General features: G+C 35.7%; 1 protein-coding gene across 9 annotated transcripts in view; it reads left to right on the top strand.

The window, feature by feature from the left end:
• The window catches only part of LMO3 (LIM domain only 3), a 61,554-nt gene that overhangs the window by 1,795 nt on the left and 38,954 nt on the right, over positions 1-20,805 (top strand). Inside the window, exons 1-3 of one of the 9 annotated variants that reach the window (XM_012447685.2) lie at positions 1-188; positions 1,990-2,056; positions 7,250-7,463. The exon at positions 1-188 is cut by the window's left edge and continues 91 nt beyond it. In XM_012447685.2, coding sequence (XP_012303108.1) covers positions 7,258-7,463 — 206 coding nt within the window. In that variant the 5' untranslated portion in view covers positions 1-188; positions 1,990-2,056; positions 7,250-7,257. The other 8 variants (XM_064377717.1, XM_064377718.1, XM_064377716.1 and 5 more) reach the window with 8 other exon arrangements.

Genomic DNA, 20,805 nt, shown 5'->3' with positions numbered 1-20,805 from the left:
GTGTTTTCAGAGTGGCTCTAGCAGAGAGGTGGGGTAGAACAGCGGGGAGCTGTGCGGATGGGTGAAGTGCATGTATGCCTGCTTAGACGGGCCAGAAAAGCCAAACTTAAGAAATCTGCCTATGTACAGAACAAGTCAACTAAGGGGTTCTCATTAACCTACCGTCTGTGAATATCGTTATTTTTCAGGTTAGTTCTGAGTTTTGTTGCCTTTTAAAGGGAAAGGAAAGCAAACCACATGCTATTTTATTACGAGCCTTCAAAAGGGAGGGGGTAAAAACTAGTGATCAATGTTGTGCCTTTATTCTTTATGAAGAAAAACATAATTTAGCTTAAATACTCATGGGGGGAGTGCTTTGATTTTTTTCTTTTAAACTAGGACTAGATTAAAACTGATGATCCAGAGAAGATAAAAAAGCTTTTTTGTAGTTCAACAATTGAATCTTTCTTGGTTCTTAAAACATTTCAGTGAGTGTCATTCAAATGTGGACCATTTTTAAGCTTGACCTCTGAGGAAGCTTTGTAAAATCTGGTGAGGGTACTTTAAGAGCAGCCCAAAGAGAGGATGACTTTGAAGTTTGAAAACTTAGAAATATAATAAGATATTTTAAAGCTACCAGTGGCCTCTATAGATGTAAGTAAAGTTAAGAGGAGAGGAGGTTAGAGAGAAGGGGACTTATTTGAAGAAAAAAAAATCTGTCAAGGCCTTAAAACAAGCCTATGAAGACAAAGCGGTAATGGTGGAGAAACTATGGTCCTTTGACCAAGTTAGTCCTGAAAACATGTTTTTCAGTGTTCTGGGGTGTTTTTCATTGGAGTATGTGAGTTTTAAATAGTAAGGAATTCAAGTAATTGCAGGAAGTGTGTTTTGGGGTGGTGGTGGGTGGAGGGGTCAGCATTAGTGAATGGAGAACAAGTTCACAGTTTGGGTCCTGGGCCATTAGAGGAAGGGAGGACGGAGAGTGTGTGTGTGATCTCCTGAGCCAGGCTTGTGTGGCTGACTTGCGGAGCAGCGACTTCAGAGAGTTCATGAATGGGAGTCACAGAGAGACCGGCAACTGCGGCCACCTCCAGACGTTTCCTAAGGGGAGGGTTGTGTGCTTTTCCAGGGTATTCTGGTAGCAGTTTGATTCTCTTGCTTTTATTTTAATTTCCATAATTGGTAGCTTCAGAAATGGCTTTGGAAGGCAATTTGCTTTAAACGTAGCCACCTATTCCAAAATGCCCTAGTTATTTTAGGAACCCTACCCTTTTCCTCCGGAGCTCTCTCGCAGGAGTTCTTGTGGACGGGTCCAGGAGGTAGGGTCCTTCCTCAGTCGACTCCTGCAGAGGTCATATTTTGTGTGCGGGGTTGTCCCCAGCGTTTGTGAGTAGCATATGCATGTGGTTGTGCTGACTGCACTCGCAGGCTTGTAAATTTTCACCCTGGGAAATTAGCAACAAAGCCCGATCTGTCTCGTGGCTGCTTTGCACTTTCCGAGGGCGGCTGTACTTGACTGAGCTGCAGAACGAACAGGCACACGAGAGCGAGCGAGGGAGCCAGCGGGAGAGGGAGGGAGAGAAGGAAAGAAGAGGGGAGGGGTGGGGGCGAGAGGTAAATAGTCTTAAATCGGAAGGGAGCTGCTTCTCTGTGGTCTTGACAAGCGCTGCCTGGGCTCCGCCGGCTCAGTAATAACTGAGTGACCTTTTCTTTGGCTGTATTATGTCTGGCTGGGAAGGGATTGCATTTTGCCGCTGAGAGCCGGAGCTTCCTTCAGCTCGGCTCCTCGCACGCTGCTGGGGTAAGTTGTCTTGAACCAGGACGGAGAGACACAGCCTCGGACTGCAGTTGCCTAAAAGGAGGACACCTGTGGCTCAGATGCGGTCAACACCATTGCTTGGCGGATCCTTGAGGACCTCATTATTTTAAACTTAAAAAAAATAGACATTCCCTCCCCCGTCTTTTTTTTTTTTTTTTTTCAAACAATGCTTCTTTTTGACCTTTCCCAAGGAGAAGCGCTACAAAGCAGCCACTGTGCTTACTGAACGGCCTCCCCCTGTATCGCTTAATTGAGAAGGTAAGTGCAGCAACTGTGTACACACGCGTCGGCTTATTTGTGGTGTGTGTGTCTGCGGGTGCGCGCGTGCGTGTGCGGATGTGGGTATTTTTTTCTTCCCTAGCCTCTGCTAATGAGGCATAAACTGGAGCTGCAACCCAGCTCCGCACTGCAACTTTCACTCGGGCTGCAGCTCTACTGAGACGGTTTCGTTTAAATCATGTGAGGCTTCATTATTTTTATGATGAGACATGAAATAGATGCAGGCGGAAGATGTTGATGGAAGGAGGGAGAGCGGCTGCGGCGCGGAACGTCTCAAGTACGACTCGAGTGGATAATAGTCAAAGTTCACCAGGAACTGCAGTATTTCCACACCCCGGACTCCGGGGGAGAGAGGGGCAGGGAGAGTTTGGAATTAGGAAGTGTTTGCTCTCAGCCCGTAGGAAACGAATTCGGTCCTGGGTGGGTTTCCGGACCCCTCCCCCTTACTTGCTGGAATTCATACCCACCCCCTCCCCCCCACTTCTTAAAGAGTTGAAATTACAATCTTTTGGTCCTGATTGACACTCCTGCCTCTCCCCACGCAGCCATAATAACAAAATGTTGTTCTTTTGCGATGGAAAAGTGACTGTGTTTTGGGGTGGGGGTGGGGGGGCAGAAGTGGCCAGAAGAGGGGAAGGTCCCTGGACTGAGGTGCCTATGTCCTAGTAGGATGAGATTCAAACTGATGCAGCACATTTTTTACGGGGGCTACCCAGATTGCTGTTATGAAATACTAGTCAGATTTATGATCTTTTTCATATTGAACATGATATGCTATGCTAACGCTGCATGTGACAGTTTAATCAAATCCATTTGTTACCAGGAAGCTAAAAGGGGCCGCTGGGATTTTAGGATTACGGGCAGAGTTAGGGAAGCATGTGGCTTTGTCATTCGCCATCATTTTGCACACTGCGAGGGGCTCCGGGTGTGCGCCCTGTCTTGTCTGGCCGTCCTCATCCCTTCCCCCACCCCCTGCCGCCACTCTGACCCGCTCCCAAAGTGGCTTCACAATAGTCGGTCCTCGGCGGTGTAGGCTGCGCACCAGGTCCACACTTAAGCGAAATCAAGGAGACCCCCTTCTACTTCTACCTTTGGGCTTGGTGCTCAATGCGAAGCTGCTGCAACTCAGGCACGCCTAAGTCAACTCATGCAGAAAAAGGAGAAAAGTTTTGGTAAGGTTATAATCTATCATAGATGCACTTTGCCGGCGCTCTGCACTCTTGGCGGCTCAAAAGCCTTTCTGCTCTTCCGCTGCTTTTGTGTCTTTCTGAAAGATCCGAAATATTATTGTTGTAACTGCTTTGAAAGACTGCTGCTTAAACCAATTAATCTTGCTAGATGCAACAAATACTGCTACATTCTTTGCGAACCATCCCTGTGTGGCTGCAAAGACACAACCACAAAAGGCTGGAGCATAAACTCCGCAAGGGATTCTTTGTTAGAGTGTATGTATGTTTCTTATTTTTTTTTTTTTTTTTTATTTTGCATGTGAGCTGCATCAAAATTGAACTCAGTCTTGCAAATCTCTTGTTGGCCTTTGCCAAGCACTAGCACTTTGCTGCCATGGTAACTGTAATTAAACTGATAAGAGTGGAAAAATGTCAGTATCTCTGAGCCTTGCAGCTGCATTGGAGAAAAAGGGAATCAAATTGGTTCCCAGCTCCATTGCTCAAAAAGGGGGGGGGGTGAAGGGTAGGGAGGGAGACTGGGAGTTGAAGGGGCAGAACTGAGTTAAGCAGCTCCAGTGCCTGAGATCTGGGGACATCTATTTGCATTGTTGTCCCTTAGGGGGCTGCAGCCTGTAAGGATGCTCTGGGCCAGTGAACAGAGAGAAACAAGCTTTTAGGCCCAATCCAGTTTTCCAACCTGGGCTGGGGGCTGGGAAGAGGATGAAGATGGGCAGGAGGAGAGAAAATCTTTTGTCTGGTACCTCTTGGCAATTGAATAGCCATGTTGGCCAAATTCTTTTAATCTGTGTCAATGCTCCCAGCTGCAGAACCTGCATTCCCATTTTAGCATCTTTCTGAAGCACCTCATCTCTTCCAACCCCGTTTATGTATTCTCTCTTCCTGTTCCCTCTCCCAAATTGTTCTCTGTGGATTTTCCGACAGGGACAAAATGTTTTCTATTCGCTCTGTGTAGTTAGCCCAAAAATATAAAAAACTGTGTCTAAGTGCTACAAATCTTTGATTATGATTATTATTATTTTTTAAACCCCTGTGTGTTGTGGAGTTGTGGTTACTTTGTTGTGTTAACTACTGAAGCTGAGACTGTGCGGATGAATGGCACAGAACAAGGGAACATAATGGAGGCAATCAACCGTTAGGCCGCCTCACAATGCAATCCAGGCAATTAAAAGCTCACCAGAGTTTAAATGAAATGGTTCTACTTATTTCTGCACACCACACTGCACAGGCTATTATTTATGTCTTTTTTTTAAATTATGATTTCCCTTAAACTGTCAAATAACTCAGAATGGCAGGGTCTCAGAGGCAATAAGAATTTCCCTCAGAACAATTTACATGCCAATCTAAAACTAGTTATGAGTTCTGATGTGCTATGAACAACTTGTGAAATGTTTCTTAGCTACGAACACATAACTCTACCCAGACATGTTCTGGAGGAAGAGGGGAGGCCTCTGACTGCTTTATGCCTTTTAAGTACACAGTAACATGGTGACTACAAAATAGTTCTTTTGCTACAATTGTTAACTTGCATGGAATTCATGAGATTCCATTTTCAAGAGAAATGCCATGATGTTCTCTAAAAGAAGGTACCAGGATGGATTGTAAAATATCAAACTCCTTTTATGCCCAAGGCCAAACAGAATGTAAGAGTTTCAAATATTAATTGGCCTCTGAGTGCTAAATTAAAATGTCAACACAATAAAAACACTTTGTGAAGACAAGTAGGTAGTGTTACTTGTGCCAAATGTGGGTATCCCCTGTCTTGGTTGCAAAGCATTTTGAATAAAATAGCTGACCTTCTATGCTTGATGATAGAAATACAGCTATGGGAAACATAGCTTAGCTGCTACTAAGAAGGTTTTTCTGGGATTTTCTTTTTTAGTTTTTCATCTTTGAGTCTTGTGATAAATAAAAATAATAGCCTTATAAATTTAATAGAATGGCCATTAATTAGGATGGCTTAATTAGAATGGCTTCTCTTAATATTTATTATCTGGATGTTTTCAGTAACAGCATCCAGAATTTCACTGAGTAAATCAAAACTTCTCCCTCCCCAACCCCAGGTATATGGTTAACAGGCACTTGGGTCTGTTGATCACTGTAATTAATGGGATTCATTCCTTGTGGAACCTTGCTAGAAGAGGATAGCTAGTTCTGATCAAAGAAACTTCATTTGTTAGAAGTTCTAGAGAGTGAGATTTAGCAGAGCTATCAAGGGTTATGATTAATCTACACTAGGCCCTTAGCTCCTTCAAAGGAAAGGAACAGAAAGCAGACTATGGGGATACCACCTGCTCTTCTTACAAATCCAGCTGTTAGTCTGCAGCTCCGGTGACTACAGCTATGCTTATGATGCAGAAATAAAGAATAGCTACCCTACACAACTCTACCAGACAAGTTATTTTCTAATGAAAGTTCGACATCCTAACAATATTTTGTGCAACTCATGTATTATTTGTAGTTAGAAAAGTTATTCTGCTCTGTGGATGCCTCGATGTCTCTTATCAGTGCGATTTTTTTTTAAAAAAAGGTTGTGATGGGGGTGGAAAGCCTTCATCATAAGGTATCAGAGGAAACTGGAGGAGGTTTAGCTGTTTGGGAAAAGGAAAATGCACAAAACTGCAGATTATAGATTGGCATTTCTTTTCCTATAACGCATGCACGTTTGGTGTTCTGTATCCATCTACATGCAAGTTTAAAACTTTATGCCTAGAAGAGCAAACATAATGCAGAAGAGGGGTCTCTGGGCTGTAACAAGACCATTTGACCAGAGTCTATAGCTTAACTGTCTTTCAGCTTTGAGCAAGTCTCTGAACCTCTCTTGGGCCTCTGTAACATAATTTGTAAAATGAGGGAATTTGGAATTGATGACGTCTGCAGTACTTTATAGTGCTTAAAATGAGGGATTTGATAAATATGAGGCGTTGGATAGTTGGTCCAGCTTCTTGCTAAAGCTGGGTGTTTAATACCTAGGAAATAAGAAGACATTCAAAGGTGAATATTCATTCATTCAAAAGGTTTCAATCAAACTGGAAAACCCATAGAACCCAGCTGGATTCCTGATTTATGATGGATATGCATCTTTAAAATACATAAATGTTCCTATGTTTAGCATGATACATATATAATATGTGTATATTTACTTATATATGTTTGTATAATTGTATATATATTTAGATCTTGCATTCTATTGTTTTTTCTTTCCTCTATAAAACAAATGTGTGTGTTTATGGTAATAAATTGTATAATCATATACTTTAGGTTTACATAAAAGCATATAGTATATAGCTAAGTAATCTGCCATTGATATAGGTGCTGACTGATGCTTGTGAGTATAAATATTCTATTTGAACACAATGAATACTTTGAAATATCAAGGACCTAGAAGGAAGTATTTGGATGCAAGCAAGCAATATTGGATTGGTGAGCTTTTCGGGTAGCTGTTCTGTGTACTGAACTATAAACACCTCTACTACTGAATAAGGGTAGTGTAATTCCATACCAGGTGCACTCCCCTTCCACCATCAAGCACATATTAAGTGAAATTTTTAAACAGTTAAGCAAAACTCATTTTTTACTTCTGTGGACTGTGCATAGATTAATTTGTTAAATAGCTTTCTTTTCAGATGGTTATTTACTCACATTTTCTTTCTAAAGGAACTGTTCTATGGGGAGAATGAGAATACTATAAAATTATTTAATGTTACTGAACTTCATATTTATAACGTCAGTTTACCATGGTCAACATGAATATTATGATTACCACTTGGCATTTGTAACTTTTGAATGATTTAATAAGCACTTGATAAAGTTTGAGATGTTTTGTTTCCAAAATTTAGTTTGATTTCAGGATAGCCCTAACCGAGGAGAGTCAACACTCCTAGAAAAAGGAAATACTAAATATTCAACTTGTTTGAAGTCTTTTGACACCTTTTTATTCTGTCTGGGAGTCTCAGCTCTCTGTTCTGCTTTTGTCTTTCTTTAGGTATACAAATGCTCTCAGTCCAGCCAGACACCAAGCCGAAAGGTTGTGCTGGCTGCAACCGAAAGATCAAGGACCGGTATCTTCTAAAGGCACTGGACAAATACTGGCATGAAGACTGCCTGAAGTGTGCCTGCTGTGACTGTCGCTTGGGAGAGGTGGGCTCCACCCTGTACACTAAAGCTAATCTTATCCTTTGTCGCAGAGACTATCTGAGGTAGGAATTATCCTTGCACACCAGTGATGACTGGATGCCTTTTAAAGTACTTTTGTAAGTGTATTTTTCTGTTGGTTTGTTTCATTTCCTTACTGCCAGCTTATATTCCTGAAAGAGGTTGACCTGTCAGCCTTCAAAACGTTGCCTTGTGTGTGTTACTCAAATTAATGCTTAAGGAATAGCCAACAAACCACAATATTTAAAGTATTTCTATTTGGCTTGCCTGCATACTCATATTTAGGAATTGGTTATGGCATTGCCTATATCGAAACTGCCAGTTAGTGTCAAGGATTTATTTAGTAGAAGCCAGCATTCAAGTTGATTGATTTATTTATTTTTCCTTTTTTTTTTTTTTTTTTTTTTTAGAGCTTAAGGGGGAATGGAGACTGAGCATAACACAAAGAAATGAATCAGACATTTGGCAAAATATCTTAACTCTTTATTTTCAAAAAGTTTAACTTGAAAAACATGGATTATGTAAAATAGTGTAATTGTTGCCTTTTAGTTGGACCTGAATTTATTCTTCTAAAGTTATTCAGCTGTCCTTTCTGTTTCAGGTTTGTCAGAGGAAGTTAGGTGCAAATCCTTGAGTAATATTTATTAGTGCATTTATTGTAGAGTTATGAAAACTTTCCTCTAGTGTAGAGACATCTGCCCCTTCCCCACCCCGTCCCATGACATTCTAAATGGTAATCTCAAAAATACAACTAAGCATTGAATCCCCTCAGACTTTATGGATAATAGCAAAGTAAAGACTTCCATCATTACAGGAAAATGACAGCCACTCTCCAACCTGTAAACATCTGAACGTTTTCAGGACAAGGCAGGTGTTCTTGGTTATGAAGCCGTGAGGCTAAAATTGTTTTCCAGCATTAAGTACTCAACACAGAAATCTTACTGAAGAAAAATTATTTTGCTTTTCAGGCAACTTTGTGACTTACTTCAGCTGTGAATTACTTATATTAATAAAGTAGGATCTATCAAATTAGAGATGATATATGGCATCATTGGGGTTTTCATATTTAATACAATTAATCATTTTTCTAGTCTGACATTAAGCGATTTATTTGGCATTTTTTCCTTTCTGACAAAATTTATCTATCAACAGTAACTCCTTAAGTACCTTGATCATTTGATGAGGTGTTTTCTAGGGAATTTGGTTTTCTTAGTGTATAATTCAGCTATTTTTAGTCAGATCCAATCTTTAGATATAAAATATATATCGTTTGATTAATGGTAGTTACAAGAGGGTGAAAGCAGTACTGTTTATCAGATTCTACTCTTTCTCGCTCTTAGGACGGCCTCATCTGACAGCCTCCTGACTAATTATGGCCACTTGTTACTACTTCTCTGTGTTCCGAGTGCATAAAACGCACACAAGGTGCCAACAATGAGAAGTCACTCTCTCCAACCAGGATTTCTCTCATTGTGTTGGCACAACTAATCAGAATTAATGTATTATGTGCATTATTTTAGAGCTCTCCAGCCTTTGAACTTTTCTCTTTGAAATAAAAATTTCTCTTCTGCTCATTGTGAATTACAGCCTCATTTCCACATAAAGCATTTGTATTTGCCTTTAGTGATTTCATACTGCTTTTTAGTTTTGCTTTATCTGTATTAACCAACAGTCACAGCTTTTTGACTCCTTTTGACTTTTCCATTGGTTTGTAATTTCAGTATCTCAAGTGGATTTATGTTACCCTTTCGAATAAGGAGTTTATATAGCCCGGGCAATGTTAAGGTGTTTTAATAAACCAAAGGACAAACATTAAGTAAACTTGAAAGAATGTCAGTTGAAGTATCTGGGGATTTTTGAAAACCAAAAATAAAAATTTGCCAAGGAAATACCTATATTGTGAGTATAACACGCTTTGTAGGTGTCAGCATAGTAGCAAGCAGAGACAGTAATGTTTGTTACTGTTTGTTGTGTTTTATTTTTCCTTATGGTAGTAAAAGTGTGTGATTTTAAACTGGTATTTGATAGTCTCAAGTGGTTTGCTAAACAGCATTTATCCAAATAGTTTTCATATCAGAAGTTTTTATATCTCTATAAGAGTGTATGTGGCTTTTTGTAGAATAAATTTTACATTACTTCCTGATAGGCTCAAACTTTTAATGCTAGTTAACTTATTAAAAGTATATAATATTCTTTCAAATATAAACCCTGGTCCTGATTGGCAATATATTCATTTCTCAGAGTACAATTTCCTCTTAAATTGGTCATTACCACATTAATGGCGGTTGTTATGTTAACAGCCTAAGGGTTGTTAACATTTCAAACTAAGTTGTTAACAGGAATCTTATCCCTTATTTAAACTTAAGGTTTGTTGTATATAATGTGACTTACTTGGCAACTTCATCAACACTTACAATTGCAGAAGTGAAATGGAGAATTGCTATGTGTAAAATACTGTGTTACACGTTATAGATTATGACACAGATGTGGTGTTTAGTTTTATGTGGAAAGCATGTGTCTCAGTGAAATTGTGTAGATGTTCAGCAGCCTATGTCTTTGATTGGCAAATTAAAATTGTCTGATTCTGTATGTTAAATCAACAAATATAGTCAAGCAGATTTTATTTACAAATTAATTTCTTTATGTATAGTCATTCAAAAATGTGTATTAAATGCTTACTGTGTGAAAGGTATAATTTCAGGCAATGGATGAAATTAAGGGAAAAAAGGAGGCACACCTAAAATTGTTACTATCTACTTGTTTATTTAAATTACATAGAATCTGCAATGTAATCAGTGAACAAGTAGTATTCTGTGGCTATTTTCCTGAGCTTTAAAAGTAATTTTTCTCATTTCCCTCCAAACTCAGCAGATTTCCATTTTGTATTTTATACAACCAATGTTTAATCACTTAAGTTCTATTTTAAAAGTTTTTTTTTTTATTTTTGGCCTTTGTATATTATGTAATTTCTCTGAGGCACCGAATTGAACATAAATAACTTACATATTTGTATTTCCCTGTCTAAATTACTGAGAATGTAATTAAAGTAAGTAAAGTAATAAAGAAAATAATAATTTGCCTGTACACATAAATTGTTGGTTACAGGTATTGTCCTGGGCCACGTAATTTTTTACATACAGATCAAAGTAAAATATTTTTGTCAGTTGTGTTTAGCTTCCTAACACTCTTCTCCCTCCATAAACAGAAAGCAAGAAAGAAACACTCCTAATTATGAGCAATGAGTCTTAAAGATCTGTGTTTTATTTGTGTTAATTTGAGTAGTGATAATAATGATGTGATTTGTAAGTTCTTTGAATGATGATTTCAGATGTTAAATAATATGAAAATATGATAATTTAGACTGTAAGATATTTTCTTAAGACTTACAGAAACTGTTATTATGGAAAATTTATTTCCAGTTATTTTTTTCTCCATTATGGCACTATCAGCTATATTTAAGGGGTGGGGGAAGAAATATCTTCCATAGTTTGTACACTGAATATCAAATCTTAACAGTGGAATTTTTCACTTTCCATAACTGGACTAGTATATCATTCATTTAGCTGTGGAACATAAAATGCACATATCTGATGAGACAGAATTTGCCCATTTTTGGGATTGCTTTCCTCCTTTGGAAACTCATTAGCTAAAGAAAGAGAAGGACTGACTTTTTAAAACTTCCTCTAACATGTTTTCTGACTAAAATTATGAAGTCTACCCATTCAATATTTATATGCCAGGCAGACCAAGAAATGTATCTGTTAAAAATCTATCCAATGCATTTATAAATATTTTTATATTTTAAAGATTAGCTTATGACAAGTTAGATATAGAAGCATCTTTGTACTTTAAGTTGGAGCTTAAAATTGATATTGTCTAATGTAGATTAAAATAGCAAAGTTTTAGTGATGATGTTTAAGGCACTCTTATCACTGCAATCTATCAGCCTTATTTCAGTTTGAAAAATAGAATAAAGTAGCCAGAATTAGGAATTCTACATGCTTTTTTTTTTTTTTTTTTTTTAATGCTTTGCAGCAATCATTAAATAGAACTAGGAGAAATACCAACATACTTTCCTTTTCAACTTGAAGGCAATAAAGAATGTCAGAATGTAACCACAACTCAACTTCTGGGCAGTTTTTTGTTGTTTTTTCTTTGAACCTTCAACTTCTTGTGACATACTTTAAGCATTAAGTTGATATAGGCTGTACGTATCTTGTATCTCTGTGAACGATGTCTTGCCAGTGTGTATTCAAAGCTGTTTGCTGTGGTATGTGCCACGGAAGCTGCTTATAGCTTTTCCTATATGAGAAGCTGTAAAATGTCTTATATAAAATTTAATGCAATTTGCTATTTTTATATGTGAGGATGATTTGTTTAAAATGAAACTACTGGGAAAGAGTGATGCTTCATGCTTCACCATAGTTGCTAATTAACTAAAATGATTTGAAGCTTGCTATGCTGACTACAAATTTTATATGCTTTAATATAATAATATAATAACTCTAAAAGAGAAAATAAAAATAAAATGCCACATAGAGCATATCTCTAACTGTAACTTTATCTCACGTTGATCAAACCTGGTGCTTCTCAATTTTTGTGTAAGTTCAACTTTATATTGGTACATAATTATAAGTATGAAGGTAAATAGGAATATCTTGCTAGCATTATTTCATCTGGCAATTTATAGCACAGATTTTTTAAATGCGAATATAATATTCTTTTTATTTCGTTGTCATATTTTTAGTATTAATCATTTGGAAGTATTTTTCCTGGAAAGTAATGTATTCTCATTATTTGAAAAATCACTTTTTACTGTTCTAAATTCTGAAAACAGAAGCTTTTATATGAAATGGAACTCTACAAATAAACTTTATTTCTGTAAGCTTCATTTGAGCTTTTAAAGACCATATTATGATCATAATTTTTATCATATTTAAATGTCTATGTTAATTTTAGTATTATGAAATATTTTGACATATGAGCGTATTGAACTCCATATCTGTTAAGAAATACTGTTACATTCCTTATACATTATGTTATTTGTGGCTTTATAAAAAGTTACAATTTAAGTTCATTTTTCTCTTTATTGTAGGAAAACATTATTGAATTCTGTTTTAAACATTTTAATGTTAAACTACTCCTGAACCAGTGCAAATCAGGAGTGATCATTTTTTTTTAATAATACTTCAGAAGAGTGCCCCTCACTCTGGGAAATATTTGGTGGGATTCACACTAGACTTCCTGAGCGCCAACTGCCCCCAAACAATTTCTATTAAAAATATTTACTGCACATACAGCATTTCTTCTCATTGGTAAATTTATCTACAGTATCTTTCTATCCTTAATTCTATAATGCATTCATTTTCAGTAAATGAGTATTTACTAATATAATAATTTTAGTTTTGTGGCTTTTTGTCTTAGTTTGTTTTGTAGACTTAAGATATTTTCACTGGAAATTTCACCACCCCCCAGAGTATTAAAAATATTTTATAATGTTTCTATGTATTTATAGTTTTTTATCTCTTTACAAGTATGAAATGCTTCAGTCAGGATAGTTTTTATACATAAGGAGGATAAGTTAGACATACCTGACTTAGCAGAAAAATATTCTGTTTCTACAAGTATATTTAGGATTAAATGCATCTGGAAAAGCTACTTTGAGAATTGCTAAAATTGCTTATTTTGCACTTTATAAATACATAGAATTCTGGGAAATAATTTCTATTTTTGGTTGCTATTAGACTATATCAAAGTAAGCCAGCACTTCATTTATAAGCTCACCATTAACTTCCATTAAGTGACTAATAATAAATTTTAATGCTGTGTTTTGACTACATAAACATAATTTGTTAAGGAATCTCATTTTAAAAATATGCTGAAAGTAGTAATTTTGTAAATGGTTTTGATGAATATATAAATTGTAGAAATGTATAATGTAGTTCCGTTTTCTGCCTCACATAAAAATGAAATAGCCTAAAAAAAGAATTGCACCAACCCAAATGGCCATTGTAGTTCTCTTCATTACACTGTGAGGCATTGAAGCCTTATTTTGGTATTTGGTTTGAAAACATTTTTCCTATTCGTATGAGAATGTCTTCTATTATTCAAAATCACGTACTGCATCCTCATCCTATCTTCCAAAAAAATTAGCTAACGTTTCTCACTTTTATCAATAAAAATTACAACATATGAAGTGTAAATGCCAGAAAAGATCTGGAAAACAAGGGGAATAAAAATAAAAATAACTATACTCTGTTGAATTTGCTGGGTGTTTTTATAAAACTGCATTTGTATTAGCCACATCTCTATAAAAGGCCCTTTTCTGCCTATTTTTTAGTTTAATTGGCTTATAAAAATTGGTTTCTGTAAGTGATTACTTCTGCTGATACATGGCACTTACCCTTGTTAAGAATTTGAAGAGGTATGGATCTCTCTCTATATATATACATGCGGCACATACAGAGATTGGAATCTGTGTAACCTTAGAGTGGGCATTACTTTTGTCATCATTGACTTTAGCCAGCAAATCACCATAGTTGGGTAAGCTTTAAAACTTGTAAAATTCAAACACTTGACACCAGCTAATTCTTTAGAATTGCAAACTATAGCACTCACCTATTCTTACAGGATTTTAATCAGTCTAAGATGTAAGATAACTTTTATAAAACTAAGGAATGCCTAAATTCATTTTCTTGTGATTTTAATTATTCTATTCTGTTTTTCTTTGCTCTGATGAAGTTTGATACTGCCTGTTCCGGTTCGTTTTTACTATCATAATATACTTGTTTTGATGATTAACCATGTATTTCCCTTTTCAAGGTACTTACAAGAAGCTTATTTTGGAGTGGAAGTTTATACTGTGAAGCAAGAAATGTGGCATTTAGGTTTTCATTTCTTACTTTAAAACAGTATCTTTGGCTTACGGCTTTTTCCCCTTTATGATCAGTATTAATGAACAACTTTCTCTAAAGGAATTAAGACCTAAGCACATTCTTTTATTATGGCAGTCAAACATGTTTCCTGTAGTCACAAACTAACCACATCAGCCGCATGCATTTGTTTCTGCCATATTTTGTTTCTGTGCTGTATTATGAAATCTTCCTGATAAACCTTTTTCTTCTCAACAGTATTTTTGTAGTTATGTAATGATTCTCTTTTCACTGAATTCCTTTGCGCTATCATGTTAGTGTTTTCTGATGCAAAAATTTCTAGTTACGGACTTTACAAGTTTAAAATGAAATCACACTTGAGATGAATAATCATCTTGGAATAGTCAGATCCCTGATTTGAAGTTGGAAAATTAACATTAAGCTGCATGTATTACGTTAGACTCTAATCAGCATGTGTTGTTATGATTCAATTTAATATTAAAAACACTCCAACTGGGCCACTGGGAAAATAAAAGACTCTTAGGAATTGAAAGAATATTTGCAGAAGAGCACACCAAAGCAATATTTAAGTAAAATTGTTATTACTAATGCAGTAAAGCATCATCCACATTAAACCCATCCTATTAATAAAAAGAGAAAATCAATTTTAGTAAACATAAATATCAGGTATGACAAGGACTAGTAAGCAGGCATGGAACTTCATGAAATGTGCTAATGCTAACATTTAACATTAATTCAGATACCACAGAGAAAAAATAAATTTCTGTCTCATTTATGCTGTGGGATCCCAACAAGCAACAAGGGGGAAAAGCTAATTTTAGATGTTATTAGTTTATTCCTATTTCCTAAAACTTTTAACACAACATCATGTTTTTATTTTAGCAGTTCTAACAGAGATGCATATTTACTCATTTTTGAAATTATTTTATTCTTTTTGTTTTTAAAAGATTTTGAAATCTCTTTAGTAATTATTTTTAATTTTTTAAAAAATTTTCCATTTCTAGGATAATGCTTTTTGACACATTACTCACAATTCACCAAAATAGAGGAATCTAGACTGTTACATTTTAAATTACTTTACAACGTTGAGCATACTACTTATTTTTCATTTATCAAGTTTTCAATAAAAATATATTCTTACCAATATCTATGTATAAAGATGGTACCATGAGTGGATAAGTATCTGTTCGTTTACCTGGGTGGGTAGGATAAGGGACGTGAATGGAAAAAGCAGTCATAACTTCATACAAGTTAGTTTCAATGAGCAGGTTTATTTGCTGATGCTCACCTATACTGTGAATATAATTTTAGAGCCTATAAATATTGCATGTGATTATCCACTGAGGACCATTTGCACTTTGGGAGATACAAAGAAATTATAAGTAATTGCATTGCCTTAAAATTTATAAAGCAATTATTTTCTATGACCACTTATTAGGAAAAATATTAGAGAGGTCCTGAGCTAGAAGAATCCCTTTTTTTGCAGTGTGTCCTTGCTGAGAGGCAGTATTGGAGTTTATAATTACTTGCTTTGCTATCTCTTAACAGTTTTACAATGAAACCATTTAGTCATTTGACAAATATTTAAGTGCCAGTACTTCATTATTATAAATAATGTAATATATATATTTCTAATTAATTTTACATAATATATTAAGTATGAAATTATAAATACTTTATTTTGTGAAGAATAGGCTATCCAGTCTGGGAAATTTGGAAAGAACTTAAAAGAAAGTTATTTTTCAAATTTTCTACACCTGATAAACATCACTATTTTTGTTAAATAACTTAGTAGAGTATACAAAGAGTTTCACTCCAATTAAGTCCTATGGAGCCAATATAGAGAATGATAAGAGGTATAATCAGGAGAGATTAGAAAAGTTTCTGAAGAAGGGAGTAATCAAGTATCTGGACTTTGTAAAAAATCTTTTGTAAGCCAACGGTCTACATAAAAGCTTAGCTTTGAGCTTCGGGGTATATTTTGGGTGCAAAGCAAGATAGAGTCAGATTGTAACGTTCATGCTATTTGTATTGTTCCATCTCTTATCACAGATATCAGTAACTTATCAACAATTGACACCCCTTGCAAAATGCTTATCATTCCTTGAACAGTTGATACCTCTTGCAAAACAATCATCCCATTCCCATGTTTTTCATTCAATAAATGTGATTATTCTGTATGTTCTAGGTACTGTAAAAGGCCTTGAGATACAGCACTAAATAAAACACAAAAATACCTGCTCTCCTTGTCGAGTTTATATTCTACTTAGGGGAAATAGATAACCAATAAAATAAGTATAGGCCATCAGGAGATACAAACACAATGAGGAGAAAAGGAAGCAGCAAAAAAGGCTTGTAGAATTTTGTTTTGTGTGGAGGGGTGCAGACAGCCTCACTGAGATGGTGAGTTGAGTAATGACCTGGTGAAAGTGAAGGAGCTAGCCATGCTTGTGTGTGGGAAGGACATTCCGGACTCAGGAACATCCAGTGCAGAGGCCCTGAGATGGGAGTTTTTCTCATATGTTTGAAGGACATCACATATACTAGTGCAGCTGGGGTGAGTAAGCAGGAGGGGAGAGAATGAAAGGTAGCCACCGTGTGGGTCTACAGTATCACCTATCACTGGTGCAACCCACAATGCACCATATACATTTTTAAATGTCCCCTAGAACAGTGATAATACTTCCATTTAAAAACCACTGTAAAGCTTATTCAGTGAGGCAGTTGTGAAATCAATTTCATTTGGGATTACAGAACTCATCTGCTGAATTGAATGAGATTATTTTCATTTATTATTTATTGGAGGTTTTTTTGGATGTCTTTTTATTTGACCTCGTTGATGACCCTGTGTGATTAAGTAATAGTTGTGAAACATGAATTTAAAAATATACCTCAGGATTTGGTCACTTGACCATCTGTTGCCAATCTAAGGGGGATGATATAGTCACATGTTTGATTTTTAAGATAATGCATCTACATTTATCTATTAACATGAAGAATGGACTATCTATACATCATAGTATTTCAAAGTGAAATACAAGGAAATGCCTATATTGATGAGCTAGGGCTGCCAACACAGCATTCATGAGAGTGACATTAACATCTTGGCCAAAGAACTCATCAAACTCTCCTGATCACAATGATAATGATTTTTTAAAAATTCTTAGGTAATAAAAATTGCAAAGATGAGGATTTTTCAAAGGCCATTAATTTTCTACTCTTGAAGTCAGTTATTCTAGGGCTGAGGCGATTTTCTTGTCTTTTTTTTTTTTTTTTTTCACTTTTTAAAGTCAAGCCAAGCCCTATTTAATTATTTTCTAGTTAAAAAAAATTTAAAATAACATATTTGCTCTAGTTATGATAAATGTTTCTAAATCCAGCATTTAGAGAAGATACATTAAGGACATATTATTATTTAAAACAATTTAGTGAATCACATTCTTGATGAGACAAATGTCATAAGAGAGTTTGTTTCTCACTACTTATGTTTCTCACTATAAGAAACACTTATGCTTATGTTTCTCACTACTAATCTAACCCACTAACCTTAATCCTAGCTCACTAATGTTAGTTTCACTTCAAGAAGAGCTAAGCATCAATCCTCAAAACCAAAAGTTTAATATTCATTTCTGTTTACAACAGTGGGATTTGTATGTACAAAGTGTCTTTTAAAAATGTTTAAGTTAACTTTAAACTTTAGGTACAAATCAAAGTTCTTGAGCTTGTATTTATATTTTTAAAATGTGTTGGGATGTCTTCATGGGTACTTGGCTGAGAAGCTATGCAAATGTGCTTTGAATCTTGCAAGGAGGTGCAGGATGAATGGGTGGGATTTCAAAAACGGTGGCATTTATACTTCATGCACACACAAAACAAATCCAACACCTACTTTTCAGAAAGCTAGACAGACATAGTAGCCAAAGAGCTTTACAAGGCTTAATTTCTACTGTGGTCTGCATCCTGGGGACTTTTTGTCTGTTACAATTTCTAACAGTCCTCCTGTTCCTCCTGGCAGATGCTTGTCTTATTCTGATTGAGTTGAGGAACCTATATTCCTAACCACTTTGTGATCCTCATCTTCCAAGGCAGATCAATTTGAGCTTGATTTTAAAGAAAAGTTGCTTGATCTTGACCGGATAGTTTGCTTGAATAATCTGAAATAATCTCGTCAGTGATAGTTATTAAACAAGCCACTCTCTTTAGGATAGAGATCAGATGCTTATTTGATTAAATAGGTTCCATGCTTTGTCTTCTTGGTTAGCTCTTGATTTCTGCAACAACCTAAAAAAGATATAAATTTTCAGGAGATTTTAAGTTAACATTTCTTAAATTTTTCTTTCCTAATTTATACAGAGCCTTTCATCTGCTCTACAACCCCTTTTTACTGTGAAGTCACAAGTAAAAGTAAAGCCGCAAGCTTATACTGCATTCATCGTAACATGTACCGCATATTTTAAATGTCTCACACAATTGTTCTACTACGTTAGGTATTGTCCCTCCTCCATCACTGATCATCAATGGCAGATAACTCATGTATTCCTTTTAGAACCCATTCATCTACTGTTGTTTTAATCTTCTGTGAATATCACTTCATTAAATAAAATAAAACGTCACATGTGTTCTTGTCACTTCCCTAAAATCTTCCAAACTGGGTGAGGTTAGATCTAATTCCTAGATCTCAGAGGCATGGCAGGTAGCATTAGGCTAAAGTATCCAGATCTGAAGTCGGCCCTCTGCTGCTACATCCCAACTGCATGTTCCTAGTCCAGTTACTCAACTTCTCCAAGTCTCAGATTTCTTCTCTAGAAATAGGAATCCTATTCATAAAATAGTTAGGGGTGACAGTGGAACACGGTAGGAAAAGAGTTGTTCACACTGGCTGACACGCCTCCGACCTCAGCTTCAGTTGTTATGAAGGGAGAATGGCACTGAGTTATGAAGATAACATAGGAGAGAAATTAAACATGAGGAGAAGATTAACATGAGGAGTGATTAATAATCAAGAATATGAAAGGCTACTACTATAATAAGATCGTTTACCAACTTTTCATATACAAAGGAGATGGGTGGGGAAATGTCTAAATAGGTGTACTTTAGGCTGTATGGAAAAATATTGCAACGCTGGAGATTACTGGAATTTGGAATGGATTGTTAAATTAAGATTGTAATGTGCTTTATATAAATTAGGGTGAATTTGGGTCTTTGGGAGAATTACTGAAAATTCTATTTCCTTTATAACTGAGGTGATAGTTTTCTAAAATATCTTAAATGCCCATGATCTCTCTAATTTAGCTTGTAAAAGTTCTATGGCCTTGTAAAGCATTATATTTAATATTCCATAGAGTAGAATTATATTATAAAATTTGAGGTTTTCTTTATAGTGTTGATTTTGTATCGTTTTCTCAGGTGGGAAGGAAATTGAATACCAACTTCTTTTGCTTGTATTATTTTTCACAGTGTTCTCTAAACATTTTGATTATATATTCTTAAAGAAATTTAAGGGCACACCTTCAATTTAGATATATTTATATACTGTAAATACTTCATTATACATTTTTAAAAATTACGAAAACAATGCTTAATGGAAAAAGTAGAAAATGCATGGAAATGCTAATAATTTTTTGAGAATTTCTTGGAGTTTTGCACCTTAAATTTGCAGAGCACTATATCTTAGTAGATTTTTATGTTTAAATGAAAGTTGTTTTGTAATGAGACTTGTGAATAAAAGGGGGACAATATCAAAGCTTGAGAAAGAAGTCATAAGAGAAAGATGGGATAATTATCTGAAAGAAAGGAATTTTTTAAGCGTGAATTAATATTCCTTGTTCATTTAAAATTAAATCAAGGTTTTCTTTCATGAGACATGTGGCAATGCTTGTGGACTTTTTCTAATGCTATACCATAGCCACTGGCAACATTAATATGAGACAAGATTCCTCTCCTTCCCCCTGAAACTCCCCTTCAGGACACAGTGAGATTTTAGACAGATAAATGCTAAGAGAACCCTGTGTACCAAAGGCAGTGTTTACTGCATGTAATACATATCATTGTTTGTCTCCTGTAGTGAAAAATACTTGTGTCGTGCTGTTAAAATGCACTCCTGACAGACCAATGCTTGCTATTATAGGGTCCATTGCTTAAAAAAATGATACACTGACAGAAATACAATTTAAGAAAATTTAACACCAAGGGTAGTCAACCATGTAGGCTACTATTAAGGGGCCAAAACTCAAGGCCAGGGGTTTATTTAAAAAAAGAGGCATAGTTTATTTGCTAGTAGTAGGTAAAGTTAAAGGAAAAAAAAATAAAACTTGAATTCCTTGCTCTCTAGTCTGTAGAAAATTAATGAAAGCAACAGTTCAATAAGATTTTATTGCAAAAATGTTTAAGTGAAACATTTTAAGAATGCTTTGGAATTTTTAAACAGTTACTTACCATTTAGAAAGCTGTAACACTGCAGTGCGTAACAAATTGTTAGCATCGGATCCTAGGC

The sequence above is a fragment of the Aotus nancymaae genome, unplaced genomic scaffold, assembly GCF_030222135.1.
Source record: "Aotus nancymaae isolate 86718 unplaced genomic scaffold, 86718_ANA_hifiasm-v0.15.2.pri h1tg000016l, whole genome shotgun sequence".
Lineage (NCBI taxonomy): Eukaryota > Metazoa > Chordata > Mammalia > Primates > Aotidae > Aotus > Aotus nancymaae.
Note: the sequence above shows the minus strand (reverse complement) of the source record. Positions and strands in the feature narration are given on the sequence as shown.